We start from the raw sequence: 15,400 nt of genomic DNA on the forward strand, positions 1-15,400 counted from the left end.
CAAACAAGAACTATGTTCTGTTACATTAAATATTTCAAATGATGCGATCGTAAATTGTGTGACTGAAAAAGAAATATATGATTCAGACAAATAAATCTGTACTATTGAGCTTTAAACAATTCCTTGCAGGATGTGTTTTCATCTTGAACTGTGGTGGAGCTTCCTTTTTTTTAAATGACTCTTCATCTTGATATAAATTACATAAGGTAAATTAGTTGAGCACTAACACCTATGTCAACATCTTATATGTTTTTTTCTCCCTCCAACAGGGACCTCCAGGTCCTCCAGGCCCACCTGGAGTCCCAGGAAGAATCCTTGGCCTGAACGGAGTAAGTTTCCCATCTGTTCATTTTATTTCTCTGATTTATTATTATTAATTCATAAACAGGATGATGATGATTTAGGGCCATCACTTTGTGACTACTTACGAAGCTTGTTACACTGAATTATGTCCGGTAAAGCTTACAGGAAGAATGTGCAACTTTTTGATCCAGTAGTTGTCACCCATGAGCACCTGCATGAAACTAAAACGAAACAAACTTCTGTTTGGCCACACCTCTGCTATTCAAAAGCCTCTACTCTCCACTCCCGTTCACACAAAGGAGTTTTTATTTAGAACGCATCATAATTAAGCACCATTAAGTGCAAGCGGCTGACAAAATTGTCCTTTGTTCGAGCTGCAATAGCCTGTCCTGCATTGTTGTGTTAGCATGCTAATGTTAGCACACTGGTTAACTCATAGCTTCACAATGCATTTAAATGAACACAGAATGACAGAGATCTAAAGACACTACACTCTAGTCCCTGACTAAAACAGCTTTATACACAAGGCCGTCCCGTCTATGTAAACATGATGTAAACATGATGTAAACATGATGTAAACACGGCTCTGACAACAACACAGCCAGCAGGACTCACACTTCTCACTCATTGTAGACAGTCCTGACTCAGAGACACATTTACACAGGATATTCTGGTGTTCTGCTGTATTTATGTGTAAAATGTTGCACATTCTTCCTTTATAGAAAATTCTTAAAATCACATGCATTTTTATTAATGATCTGCGTTCGAGGTTCCTTTAAAAACATCATCGATCTTCAGCCCCAGTAGATTTGTGAAGCTGTGATGTCTGCTAGAGATGATTAAGAAAATAATCTTGTAATAAAGTAATCTTGTATTTTTACAAGGTTTCACAATAATCAGATACGTGCTGTAGTCACATAGTTCACATAAAGACATAAATAAGACACTCTGGATTTGAAAAGCAAGAAGTGTCAGCTCTGTAGGTGAATATTACTGTCAGCATGTTGTTTTAAAGCTCCTCTACGCTACTGTTTTTCTGCATCGTTCCAACAAAGACTCGATCTTCCATCATCACTCAGTCTGATCACGCTGCTCTTCTTTGAATTTTAAAGACAGTGTTTCCGGTGCGACCACGACCGCACTGCAAAAGGGGACGAGTAAGTCTTGAGTGGGACCATCTGATTGGTCTGTTTCGGTGTGAAATGGGACCATCTGGTGGTTCTGTTGGTGTGTGGGTGCAGCAGCATGGCAGCTCTCTGGTGTGGGCTTCAAACAGCCTCCCTACTTTTACCACCACCTCTCTTTACCCTTCCCTCAACTCCTCCTCACCCCCCTTCCCGTCCCGATTATCCTTTAAAGAAGCTACATGTCTGTGGGTCTGGCCTCTCTTCATCAGGCGTTAACATTCCTCTCGTCTACAGGATGTGATTAGACACAGTTCATATCATGTCAATATTTCACACATTTTACAAGATTAATGAAAAAAAAAAACAGTGGTCGATGCTGGAACAATCTTAGGGGCATCTTGACTTCATTTACAACAGATTTCTAACTTGATGACCTGAGATGAATGTTAATGCCTGGTGATGACGGCGGTCTGAGTCTGAATCCTGCTTGCCACGTTCCTTTCTTACTGTCCTCTTTATCAAGGAGGAGAGAGATGACAGACAGGAGGAAAAACATCAGAGTGGATTGTGAATCATGTTTAATTTCAATCAACTCAAAAAGGAAACTCCACCTCTTAGGCTTCAATTTTTTATTTGAAAGAGCAGGGGCGTGTCCAGACTTTCTGGAATGGAGTGGCCCAACTGGAGCATTGACTTATGCAGGGGTGGTCTAAAGTGTTATGTGTACACAAACACACAAATAAATATGAATTATTTACCCCTTTCGATCTTCACCAATCTACTTTCATGACAAAGTCTAACTTGCAATGGTTTAGTCCCAACACATTGCCAGTTAGTTCACTACAAGTAAGACAGATTGCAAGAATAACCAAAATAAAATATACAACATAGATATATAAAGAAAACTACTTGCAGCCTTTGCAAAAAAAACAAAAAAACTAGTATCACAACTCTAAATGGGCTTTCATATGGTGCTTTTTTATGATGATATGGACCTTGGGTCTGAAATGAAGTACAAAGTAAGTATAGTTGGTCTGAACATTGCCCCTGCCTCTGAGCGGGCAAATAGCCATTCACGGTTTGGGATATTTAGGTTGTCACCAGGGGTGGTCACATTTCTAGGGTGGGAGGGGGGGGCATTCCAACCCTGGCCACACCTCTGTACACGCCTCTGTCAAAGAGTAATTTCTTTCTCAATTGATTGTTTTTTAAAGTGATACAAATCAAACTCTGATTGGCCTTTCATTGGTTGAAATGTTACTGTAAATGTGTTTGTGGTTTTTGTTGGATTTTTTTTTCTAACTGTAATCTGGTTTATTTTTTCTTTAAGTTTTTGGGTTTCAGGTGTGGTGAAGGGCTCCTCTATTAATGAATTATATCTTTTACCCGACTCATGAGAGTGAATAAGAATTAGAACAATGACACTGCACACAGAGCATGAAGGAAATTGTGTACAGTATCAGTGTGTATTTAATGCCGGCTGATAAAAACTAGTTAACTAGTCTGTGAACATGACAATGTCATCCCACCTCTAAACCAACACAATGGTGCACAGGCGAGGTACAGCAGTACATTTCAAATGAGCCGAGTACGTCAGGGAGAAGACAGACAGACATAGCAGTCTTAATGACTTTTAACACCAGGTCAGTTACCTCAAGTGGTGCTGACATGAATATCCACCAAAATAAAAACAGCTCTATGAAACAGATACAACCGGTCGTTGCTAACTAGAATCCCTGTTCTTAATTAGCTGGGTTAGCTTGTCAGCAACATTGGTTAGGACCCCAAAGTGTAACACATCTCATTCAAGTTAACTTATCACAACTCTTAATCAGTTATTATATGGTCTAGGTTTATCCACAATGGTATGATAGACAGATGTGTCTGGTAATAAGCTAACTGGACCTTGTCGGCTAACTTTACATTAGCTAAAAAAGATGTTACAGTCCGGAGAAAATTACAAATCTTGTCCATACATATTAAAATGTGATCCAGCCTAGTTACCTCTACTCTGTTTGTAGTTAAAGCAAATTTTACTTACCTCAGAAACAGACTGAAATGACGACGCATGTCCTTTACCATTATCTCCCCATGACAAACAAAGCGCGGCCTAAATCTGCTCTCTGTGTAAAGTGTCTTGAGATGAATTGGCGCTATACAAATACAAATTGATTGATTGATGATGCATCTCAACAGCCAACTTTGCAACAAGATGACGTAACTACTTTAATCCCTGAAATTTGACAGTGTAGGATGAATAAAGTGTGCAGAAGGTCACAACCACTAAAAAAAGTTTACATTATAAAGTCTGCAAATGAGGGGCAGGGGGGAGAAAAAAGGGCGCCAGTCTTCCAGCATGCAGTGCGCCCTGAATGGACCTTTTACTGGGTTTATCTTTCAAATGTGGGGCAGCAGGAGGGGTGCAGCCTGTTTTAACACTGTCCTGTTGTATTTTAACCACTACGGCCAAGAGAGCACTATGTGTGCTGCTGTGTTAAAGCATGCATGTCTTATGTCTATTTAACAGGTGTTTGTGCAGTGCTGACATCAATGTCATAACTATTGACATTTGTTTTTTATCATATCCAAAGTTTTCCCCTTGAATTTTTATTGACAGATTTAGTTTATCAAATATACACGTTCAAGTGATGTTAACATGTATCTGTGTGTGTGTGTGTGTTTATAGGAGTCAGAGACAAGAGGAGATTCAATCGGAGCTAAAGGGGACAAAGGAGATGTTGGAACACCGGGAGAGCCGGGGGCACCTGGTAAAAGCTTTCAGCAGACACTCATTCGCTCTCTGACATTTATTTTCTTTAAACTGTGTAAAATGATATTACTGCAGGAACTTTTAGCATTTATGTTGTTCCATTTTTTCCCCCACAGCCACCGGGTTTCCAGATGGAATTGTGGTGAGTACTGATTTATCGCACACTAAAGGTTCAGATTTTTTTCAAGACACACTTCAGCAGCATCCTTTAAATTAAAGAGGTCAGGGTTCATGTCATGTTCAAGGATAGCTTGTTTTTGTTTGTTGGTTTTTGATTGGAGGTTGTATGAGGTACTTATTAATGATGAGTGTACATTGTGCAGTAGATAATTTGCAGCACAATCCCTGTTTGGAGAAGCAAGGATACTAAGATATGTATATATGTATCTATATTGTTGTCATGGTGATAACGTCCTCTGACAGCAGTAGCTGGATGCACTGAATGTAAACATCAAAACCCCACATGCAACACTCGGTACGTGCACAGTTGTGTACAGTTTAAAGCTGGATTAGGTCATTCATTCGGACTACTGTCTTTGTCCCAGTACTCAAACACTGAGGGAGAATCCATTTATAGACGTAAGTATGTCTGACCCCACTACAGCAGGTGGCGATATGTCCCCTTTCAGTGAGTTTCTATTGGACCTTCTTCCTGTTGACCAAGCGGCAAACTGGTTGTATGTTGAACTGTGAAAACATGGACGACTTTATACCTCTGTACATTTCATACTCTACACTTTTGGTACAGGTGTGATGCACACTAACCCTCTAATTTATGGTGATATCTGATGGTAGTCAACAACCTGGCTTCTGTAGTAGACCATGCCAGGTCTCTCCAGGGGCCAGAGCCCGGCATAGTAACTGCAGAGCATGCGTAGAACACCTAGTCCAGTTTGAGCCCAATTGACGCGTATCCATGCAAGAGTTACTCAACCCCCGACCGCATTATCAGGGTGTGTTGTGCTGCATTCCATTGTAAAAACGACCTCCGACTCGGAAAAGTGCAATGGAACGGCCATTCAAGTCGGAATTCCAAATTGGAAATTCGGGCAAGATCCATGTAGATCGGTAGAAGTGACATCACAGCAGTATGACCTGTGCACACAGTAACAGGTAACCCAGATCTGAAGACGGTAAAACCGATACGGAATAAGTAACTTAGTTCGGCTTCAAAAATGTTTACTTTGTACTATTTCAGCCGGACCAACATGTACAATTATTTCAGAAGTCCAAAAATCATTTCTCCGGAGTGAAGTAAATCAAATACTGTTCAATCAACACCAAATCATCCATCTAGACTCTTCCTAAAGAGCACAGAAGAACCAAAACCTAATCAGGAAAGCTAGCACTGTATAAAAAAAATGAATGAAACAACTCACCATAAAGCCACAGCCTCAGTTTTCCTCTGTTTCTCCGTCTGCCAGTCTCATCTGTAAAAGTGATTCCTCTGTGAGCTCTGGTTCAGTGTCCTCTAGTATCTGTCATGAACAACATTTCCTCTTTTCCACAATAATATACATTTCTTACCTCTTCTGACACTGACCCCGAACAGCTGATCTGACGTTGTGCGCTGTGCAGTGTTCTCGTGCAGTGTGTTGAAACTCTGACTAAGCACAGAGTCAATGAAAAAAGACTCCGAGCAAGTTTCCCTCATTTTCCGTCACTCTTCCTGACAAACATGTCGGTGAAAACTGTGAAATAAAAACAATTGAACATTCATTGTCTGTTCACTAGCTTTAGATTTACATTTCATATTCACATGACACAATACTGTTAATTTAACAAACAACATTTTCTTAAAATAACTACTGGTAAACTTTCTTTAACACCCCTCTGATCAAACAAATAACTTGCAGCATTTCCTGTCCGATGGTTCTCAGTGGATGGCAGTGGATTCACTCCAGAGCCTGACTGAGCCTGCTGCAGATCCAATATGAGTCCCAACAGGAAATGACATCATCAGATATGAAGATAAAAGTGGTGTCCCGCAAGCTACCTCTGAAAACATAACAAATGTCATAAGGGCAACACAAGCTACATGTGTAAGAATATAGTGACCCATATAGCGGCACATAGCTTAGCTTTGTAGCAAATCCATCCAACTTCTCCAAACAGGAGCTCCAGTTTTACAGAACATATTATGTGTGTCGTTTTGGGTTTATTGACTTCAGCCCTTCTGTTTTTTCAGCATACTGTTCTTGTGCTCACATAGATACAGGTGTTAAATCCTAAAGACAGTATTAATATTATTGATATTAATACTGCCTTCTGGATATTCCTGAATGTGCCTTTAAATAGTGTGGGGTCAGTCTTCTGTAAGTTCGTCAATTAACTTGTGGATGTCTCTCAGGGGGCCAGAGGTGATCAGGGATACAAAGGTCAAAAGGGAGACAAAGGTGATAGCAGTCTGCCAGGTCCTCCAGGACTGCCTGGGAGGTCAGGACTTGTGGTGAGTGTTTATAATGACAAAGATAAATACACCTAGAAATGTATTCTGGTAAATCATTCATTGTTAAGAATGCTTCTACCTGCAGCAGATCCCGACCCTGACTGCTGTTTAATATCTTTACCCAAAGGATAACGCTGATTCTGTTTACATGTTTGTGTAGGGTCCAAAAGGTGAGTCCATTGTTGGACCTCCAGGACCTTCTGGTTCTCCGGGTCAACCTGGACCCCCTGGATTCGGACGACCTGGTCCACGAGGCCCTCCAGGCCCTGCTGGACCCCCAGGACCTGTCTCTGGCTATGGATCAGGTATCTATGTGAAGAGGAGAACCACGATAGTGACCATGAAAGTTATGGTTCATAATCTAAAGACCTCCTAATGTAACTGCATGACTGAATGTTTATATATTTCTGATGTGTCGTTCTCAGCCGTCAGTATCCCCGGCCCTCCTGGCCCTCCTGGCCCACCAGGATCTCCAGGAAATGCTAACCTGGTAAGAACCCTGATCTACGGTGTATTTACTTGTTGAGGGATTTCTGTTACCCGACTTCTACAGAGCCCCTTAAAGTCCCCATTCAGCCTTCATGGGTCAATAACTCAACAGCCAAACTTTTATATTATGAAACCTGTTTTCAATCATAATACACAAGACAGAGAGCGACAACCTGATTTTCACCAGTACTATCTGTCCTCTGCTCTGGATGATATACACTGGCTGCCATGCACTACACTAATGATGTCATGTGTCACTTTCAGGTGACCACCTACAAGACGTTCCACGGTCTGAGCAGAGACTCTCACCGTGCTGCAGATGGAACGCTGGCCTTTGTGTCTGAACGGGGAGGAGAGCTGTACCTCAAAGTACGCAACGGCTGGCAGAAGATCCAGGTGTGTAATATGTGTGTGCGTGATGAGTAGTGCATGTTGACTGTGTTTGTTTCTGTTGTTTCATAGTCACACATAACTAACCTGATGTTATGTGATTTCCTCTTTCAGCTCGGGGAATTGATCCTAACTGGTCCTCAGGCCTCAGCCGCCTCTCAGGCCCTCAGTAGGACTGGAGAATTGAGTAGACCACACAGGGCCCACAGCCAGGTGGACACACACTCACACATTTACACACTATTCATGCATCAATCATAGACCTTTTAAAAAGAGGGGGATAGGTAAACTCAAAAGAGGGGTCAATGACAAGCGGAAACCTCTTGTTTGGGTTAATTTAGCCAATGCTGAGGTGCAGAAAACTGCAGTTCCAAGAGTGTCCACTTGAGGCTTACTCCAAAAACCAGGGAATCCCCATTGAGTCCCATATTAAAATGTCCATTTTTAAAACACAAGTAAACATGTTCACAACCTGGTACAATAATAGTTGTATTCTCTACTGCTCATTTCTTTACTCATTCAAACTTTCTGTGGATGATTTTTAAAAAATGCAACCCTTTTTATTTTATGAAGGCTAAGAGTTATACATGAGGAGGCTGATTTGGAGGCTAGGCTTCACTTCAGCTAAATCCTGTTACGGATCTTAAAGCATCAGCTTTTTTTCTTTTCTTTATCGTTTGTCCAGGGACCGCAGATGTACAGTAAATAAGCTTTTTAGCTAACTCTGGCCCCTGTGGAGTTGTTCATGGCCCCTGACAAAATAAACCAATAAACTCAACTAAACTAAGTATACCAGCTGGATGGCAATCCAGAAGGGGATTTTTGCGCACCCTGCTTTCCAGTTGTAGTCAGCTTTTCTATTATGACAACCATCATGATTGGGTTTCATTAAACCTCTTCAGACACCAGTGGATGACATCACTGAGACTACGTCCATGTTTTATACAGTCTACGGACGATGCAGAAGTGCATTAACTGTATTCTTGCGAATGGTCAGCAGGGGGCAACTCCACTGGAGGAAGTAAGGGCTCTAATTGCAAATGCCTACTGGAAAAAACCCTTCATTATGTTTATTGTGTTTATGGTCTCTAATATTAGTTTCAAGTCTTTTTGTAGTTTTGAGAAATGATACATGAAACTGATTTAATCCAAATAGGACTGACAAAATACTACTGTTGGGACTAGACAGTGATTAAGAACATACACGCAGATTATATTTACTAAAAACACAATATACTGTCAGTTGTTCTGATGCAAAGACACTTGAGGAAACTGTGATCAACACCCAACCAAATCCACAAGTGATCTGAAACTGTCAGTGTTATTGCACCTGGTAGCCGCTTCAAATTTAGACAAAACGTACTTATTCATGTTCTTTTGTTGAACAGGAGCTTCAAGATGGCGGTCGAGGATATCAGCCCAGCTATAATGTTCTACCACAAACCTTCAACGCTGTACCCGGGGTGAGAGTCACAAACTTCAGTTCATGAACAGAAATGCATCATAAACTTCAAAGCAGACATGACTGATGTCAGATTTGTCATGAGTAAGAAGTCTGATTTAAACAACAGTGTCTTTATTGTTTGACTATTTCTCAGCTCCACCTGGTGGCCCTGAACACCCCGTTGAAAGGGGACATGCGTGGTATCCGCGGTGCAGACTTCCAGTGCTACCAGCAGGCCCGCTCCATGGGGCTGACAGCCACATACAGGGCCTTCCTGTCCTCACACCTCCAGGACCTGGCGACCATCGTGAGGAAAGCCGACCGCACAGACATGCCCGTGGTCAACCTCAGGGTGAGGAGGGAACTTTGAGTCACTCTTACAGTTTTAGAGAAATTATGTGTTTCACTATTATAACATGATCCATCCTCTCCTCTCAGGGGGAAGTGTTGTTCAGTAGCTGGATGTCCATCTTCTCTGGGAACGGCGGCACATTTAACCCGTCCATACCGATCTACTCCTTCGACGGACGCAACGTCATGACTGACTCAGCATGGTGAGTGTGTGATTATGAGTTAGGGGGGATAAAGTGAAAGCATTTGTGATGAGAGGACATGAGTCAAATAATCACATTTGGTCAGTTTGGTCATTTTCAAAGTCACATTTTGATCAATTTCTTTGATTTTTTTACCTTTTTCTAAAATGAGACAGTTTTTTCTGTCTGACTGCACCAATCATGGTCCTCCATAAGTGTAGTGTGCTGCATGTTGGTATACAATGCCCCAAAGAGAAGAAGGAAAGGGAATGAGCACACAGCCCAACAATGATTGGATGACTTAATAATAATAATAGCTTCAGATAATGGTTAAGATTGGACGGAGGATACCAATAAGGCTCTGACAGTTTTTCTTTTAGTTTGATGGTTAAGAAAGTTTTGAAACTAAACCACGAGAAGTCTACTTTAGGGTTCAAAACATTAAAAAAGACAAAAAAAGGTTATAAGTGGGAGTACATTTTCAAACTATTACCAAACATGAATGGAGTAGAGTAAATACTATTCAGTCCCTACTAACAAGGTTGTGTTATATCAAAATACCTGAAAGTTAGGCTTTTTGGATAAATAATTGTTGTTTCACTGTTTCATAGTAACCTTTTCAATTTAGCAAATTTCAACCCGTGTATAGTCTCAATAACTACCATATATTCTATTAAAGGTGGCTAAGTCTCAGTGATGTCACCCCTTGTCTGTCTGAAGCACATCGATGGAGGTGGCCATATTGGAAATGCTTTCTCAAAATAACTTTCGATCAATCAAGTACTAGACAAAGGTTGAGCTGAGGCGACTCTTTAGCTAATGACAAACAGCTGAAATACTTCCACTAATCAGTCAGATCCAACACTCCACTAATTATGCAGAACTCAGCCTTAATATCATCAAAACGTTTTAGTAATACACCGGTGGTGATAAAGAAATGGGCTATTACAGTAAAAAAAGGTTTAACCAGTCTGTTAACATGATTAGTTCTTCTGTAAAAGGGGGGCTTTAACACGGTTGTTTTTAAGACTTTGGAGACCTATCTGTTCTCGAAAGCTTATGAATAGTTATTTTTTGTGTGTGTGTGTATGTATGATCACTTTTGATGTTTGCTTTGTCGTGTGTATGAATTATTAATGACTGTGGAAACACTTGTTTTCTTTTGTATGCTGTGTTTTGAATTGTTTTTAACCTCAATGTAAAGCACATTGAGCTTATCTGGAATGAAATGTGCTATATAAATAAAATTGCTACGTATACGTATCTTTGACCCTGCTGTCTCCCTCCCCTCCTACCACAGGCCAGAGAAGCTGGTTTGGCACGGCTCCGGCCCGGTGGGAATCCGTCTGACCACGAACTACTGCGAGGCGTGGAGGACGGGCGACATGGCGGTGACGGGACAGGCCGCTCTGCTGCAGACGGGACGACTGCTGGGACAACACACACGCTCCTGCTCCAACCACTACATAGTGCTGTGCATAGAGAACACATATGTGGGAAACACACATCAAAAGAGGACCTGAGACACCAGGGAACACACACACACACACACACACACACACACACACACACACACACACACACACACACACACACACAAACATACACACACACACACACACACACATGCAGGCATGCTGAAAGTGCAGATTTATAACGTGACGCAGTGCACATAGATCTGAAATGAAATGAGAGACACATGCAGGCACATAGATTCTGATCACATCACTGCATAGAAGTTACATGTAAGTACACAAACAAGTACAGTGGCCCGGAAGGTCAAGTGCAAAAACATTTCACAAAATGCGAATATATTTCATTAGAAATAACAAACTAATAAAGAGAAACGTAAAAAAAAAACATGTCATGTAACGAAAAAACATTGCACTTACTATTTTTACTGCAAACTTGCCTGACCTCAAATGACCACATACTCCATGTGCGACGCGGTCCATCAGCGCTGAGCACTAAACCGCGGTTCGCTGCCACTCTAGTCAGTCATTGTGTTTTCCACAGTGAGCGCTGCGGTCCGTCTCAAGAGCGTACCAGCATCCCCACTATGCTCTTCTCCGTTTATATACAACAACCGAGACAGGAAGTCAGACAAGGAAACGCACAGAGCAATCCGGTCAATTTCAAAATAAAACACAATATATGAACAACAGAGCAACATCAGAAAGCGCGATATCTTGTAGTTCACATGTGATGTGTGTGTGCATGTGATCGAGGAGCAAAACCATGGCGATGATGGACCATGGCATGATGCACAGAGTTTATGTGGAAATTGGGGGTAATGAGCAAAATGTAAAGACGAAGAGACGTATGACTCGGGTTTTGTCCGATCATAAACTAGAAGTGTAGGTCGACCCGTTTGCATTAAGTGGCATGTTTTAGTGTTTCACAAAATGTTTAAGCAGTTGACCTTCAGGGCCACCGTAAACTAGAGGCACTTGCAGGAGAGACACACACATACACACACACACACCTACACACACACCATATGAGGCAGAGCCCACGTCCAAGCTCAAGCTCAGAACAACCAACACCACACACGCACATCATTCACCGTTTACTTCCATCCACTTTGTTTAGTTTCATCTTTAACACACATTTATAATCCAACTCGTCATGATGCTGCCATCCGTCCCCGGCCTCAGTTAAAGTTATTTATTTTCACTATGAGCACGTTACAGCACCGAACATGATCAAACACATCACACAAAATCCGTCTCAACGAAACATCACAGACGATGACGTTCAGGGTCCCAAACTGTAAATCTGTTTGTATTTTGACTGATCTTTTTCAAACGTTTGTCAGATGTAACCTTTTAGATTGTAGGTGTCATATTGGTGTAGTTCCATGCAGCTGTTTGGTTTCAGTCCATTGTCCTCTTGAATACGCATTCTGTCACTCCATGGTGATGAAACTCTGAAAGAAGGGATTGCATTATACATCACAAATGACAGGTAGTGTCGACCTGATGTTCCCTCTGATGGATTTAACACCTTACATCTGATTCTTATAAAGATTAAGAACTCTGAAGCAGAACAAGTTACAACTCACAGGCAATAATATATCAAGTTTAAAGACTCATCTGCAGCTGACTGGCTGATATCCATGGGGGATAAATCGTTTTTTATGTCCTTATAAGGGAAACAACAGAGCGTGTCTTTAGTAGCATCATTTTGGATTCTTATGGTTTGTTTTTATGGAACACACGTTTGGATACATTTGATTTAATTTAATAAATGTACGGTAAGCCTGATTTCTCATCCTAACACTATTGTAGTTTAGTGTTGGGTTGTTTTCATACTGCAGAGAGAGACAGTCTTTAGGCCTTTAAGAAATAAAACTATCAGATGTGAGACCCTTTACGATGATCATTTATCTTCTGCAGATTTGAATTCTTCTGTAATTATGAACAAACCAACCATGTGTTACTTCACCTCATAATACCAGTCTGATCACCTAATGAAGACCTGTATCTTTAAAGGATCAATCTGTAAGATATTTACTAAATTAAATCATTAAAGTGACCTTACTCTATGATCAGACATTAAGGAAGCATGCTATGTTGGAGTGCTGGCTTCTCTGACAAGAGAAAGGTTTACAGACCGATGCAGAGCTGGTTAAACACTGAAGCTTCAGTGTCCATGACAAATGGACTCAAGGGAGGAGAGGGCGGAGCCTCTGCTGAAGACTTTAAGTACACTTTATTCAATTGTGGTGCATTTATTTGTCAGTCTAATGCCCCTCTTAACAACATCCCATAATATAGTATTAAAGATGATCCTTGTCACAGATTAAAGTCCATAAGATGATGATTTCAGAAGCTTTCCCTGTTTTCTGCTGAATCTAAAACTAAACATTCACATCAGTGCTTTAGCATTAGCGTTGAAATCAATCTGTAATTATCATTAATTTATACAGTAGCAGGACGTAGTCTGAAAATAGAAAGTTAGCATTGAGATGTTTTGATGAAGTTTAAACATGTATATAAATATAGATGTATGTGTGATGTTCTTGTCCATATGATGTTTTTTACTCTTTTGAGGTAGATTTTGTTTATCACACACTAAAATGACTGAATCGTTTCCCCCTCACTGCTTGGATCAAGTCGTACTTTCAGTTTCTGTGCCTGTAAAGATGATTTAAGCCGACGTTTGAAGTATTTGGATTTTCAAAATAGGATTTCCTGCTGTTGTTAAAAAATTCTGTTTGTACTGACTGACTGACTGGTGCTCACTGAATAAATGTCGTATTTTGTGTTTTTTTTTTAAAGTGGTGTTATATCCTTTTGTTTCCTTCATTCTGTCCGATCTGAAGACTCTGCCTTCAGCTACAACAGTTTTTAAAAAAGTGCTGGAAGGAGGGAAGTGTTGGTTCGGGTGGTGGCATGTACTTGGGGAAAGTGATGTTTTAAGTGAAACACCTCAGGAGAAGTCATGAAGTTGATCAGCTCACTGATTGGTGTAAGGTTAAATCAAATCTTTGAGTTTGACTGCATTTGAATTCAACATTTTTATTTTGTGGAATTTGTTCACATGTTTCTGAGTGTTTCTGCATCGACAAAATGTATCTTAAATATCAGGGAAAGCAGGGCACTGATGGCCTAGTGGTTAGGTAGTACCCTATGTACAGAGGCTTTAATAGTAATAACCTTTAATTATAGAGTCCTTTTCAAAACCAGGCTACAAAGTGCTTCACAAGGAGAGCAATAAAACAAAAAAACAGGCAGGTCATATAATAATAAGGAAAGGCAAAGATCAAGAAATAATAAACATTATAAGACAAAATTAATTTAAAAGAACATTAAAAGACATACTTTTATTTAAAAGGGGTTTTAAGAAATTAAATTCTATAATCAGGAAAGGCTCGTCTGTGAAAGTATGTCTTAAGAAGGGACTCGGCTGACCTGATCTCCTCGGGCACGTCGTTCCACAGTTTGGGAGCCCTCACGGCAAACGCTCTTTAGTCACCTTAGGGTTTCAGTCTTGTGTTTTGAACGACCGGAAGAGATGTCTGATGAAGGGCGAGGGCCCAAAACATTACATTTGATATTCTATTAAATTCAATTTAATTGGAGCAGATTCTGGTGTGCGGAAGACCTCTGCCCGAGGATCTCAATGTACAGTGAGTGGGCTCATACTAAAGGGTCTGATGTGTAGCTGGGAGAGCTTTAAAAGTAATAAGTACATCTTCAAATCAATTGTCAAACACACAGGGAGCCGGTGTAGAGATGCTAAAACAGGAGTGAGGGGATCGTAATTACTGGTTCTGGTTCTTTACCCAATAGAGTTGATCTAAACATTTTTGGTTCATACAGGTGAAAAGGCTGTTACAATAGTCGAGACTGGCAGCCCGGGTTCGAGTCCGACCTGTGGCTCCTTTCCTGCATGTCATTCTCTACTCACTCATGCTGATTTCCTATTCTATCTGCTGTCATTTCTAATAAAGGTAAACGTTTAAAAACATCAGGTAAGACACCTACAAGGCCACCAGGACAGAGGCAGTCAAAGTTTTCAAATCTTTTTAAAACCAAAAAGTTTAAATTTTATTTTAAGAAAAAAAATCTCCATTATTTTAGTGATGGACAGTTTGGAAACGTGTCTACGTTTAAAAAAAAAAAAACAACTACAAATACTCAGTCTTATTTTAAGCCACAAAGCTGCCTCCAGTTGAAGAAAGAGAGCAGAGGTGTCCAGTCAGTCACATTCACACGGTCAGGAGTTTCAAATGTTTAAACTGGTAGACCCTTTCGTGGGACACATCCAGAGGTGGTTTTTGGTTGCTGTGGTTTAGAAACAGGTATATTGTTTGATTTTGACTAGTATTACTGGTACATTAGGTATTAGGATAACAACCATAACCAGAGTAATCGTCACTGATTGACA

The 15,400-nt window shown here is 40.7% G+C and overlaps 1 protein-coding gene across 5 annotated transcripts in view; it reads left to right on the forward strand.

Moving 5' to 3' along the window:
* The window catches only part of col15a1b (collagen, type XV, alpha 1b), a 72,625-nt gene extending 58,838 nt beyond the window's left edge, over nucleotides 1–13,787 (forward strand). For 3 of the 5 annotated variants that reach the window (XM_065954361.1, XM_065954358.1, XM_065954360.1), the window contains 13 exons: nucleotides 270–329; nucleotides 1,416–1,460; nucleotides 4,117–4,198; nucleotides 4,317–4,342; nucleotides 6,551–6,649; nucleotides 6,810–6,954; nucleotides 7,075–7,139; nucleotides 7,403–7,534; nucleotides 7,643–7,741; nucleotides 8,917–8,991; nucleotides 9,127–9,324; nucleotides 9,411–9,526; nucleotides 10,806–13,787. In XM_065954361.1, coding sequence (XP_065810433.1) covers nucleotides 270–329; nucleotides 1,416–1,460; nucleotides 4,117–4,198; nucleotides 4,317–4,342; nucleotides 6,551–6,649; nucleotides 6,810–6,954; nucleotides 7,075–7,139; nucleotides 7,403–7,534; nucleotides 7,643–7,741; nucleotides 8,917–8,991; nucleotides 9,127–9,324; nucleotides 9,411–9,526; nucleotides 10,806–11,028 — 1,365 coding nt within the window. In that variant the 3' untranslated portion in view covers nucleotides 11,029–13,787. The remainder of the gene's footprint in view (nucleotides 1–269; nucleotides 330–1,415; nucleotides 1,461–4,116; nucleotides 4,199–4,316; nucleotides 4,343–6,550; nucleotides 6,650–6,809; nucleotides 6,955–7,074; nucleotides 7,140–7,402; nucleotides 7,535–7,642; nucleotides 7,742–8,916; nucleotides 8,992–9,126; nucleotides 9,325–9,410; nucleotides 9,527–10,805) is intronic. The other 2 variants (XM_065954359.1, XM_065954362.1) reach the window with 1 other exon arrangement.
* Nucleotides 13,788–15,400: the final 1,613 nt, after the last annotated feature.

This window comes from Labrus bergylta, chromosome 4 (genome assembly GCF_963930695.1).
Source record: "Labrus bergylta chromosome 4, fLabBer1.1, whole genome shotgun sequence".
In the NCBI taxonomy this organism is placed as follows: domain Eukaryota; kingdom Metazoa; phylum Chordata; class Actinopteri; order Labriformes; family Labridae; genus Labrus; species Labrus bergylta.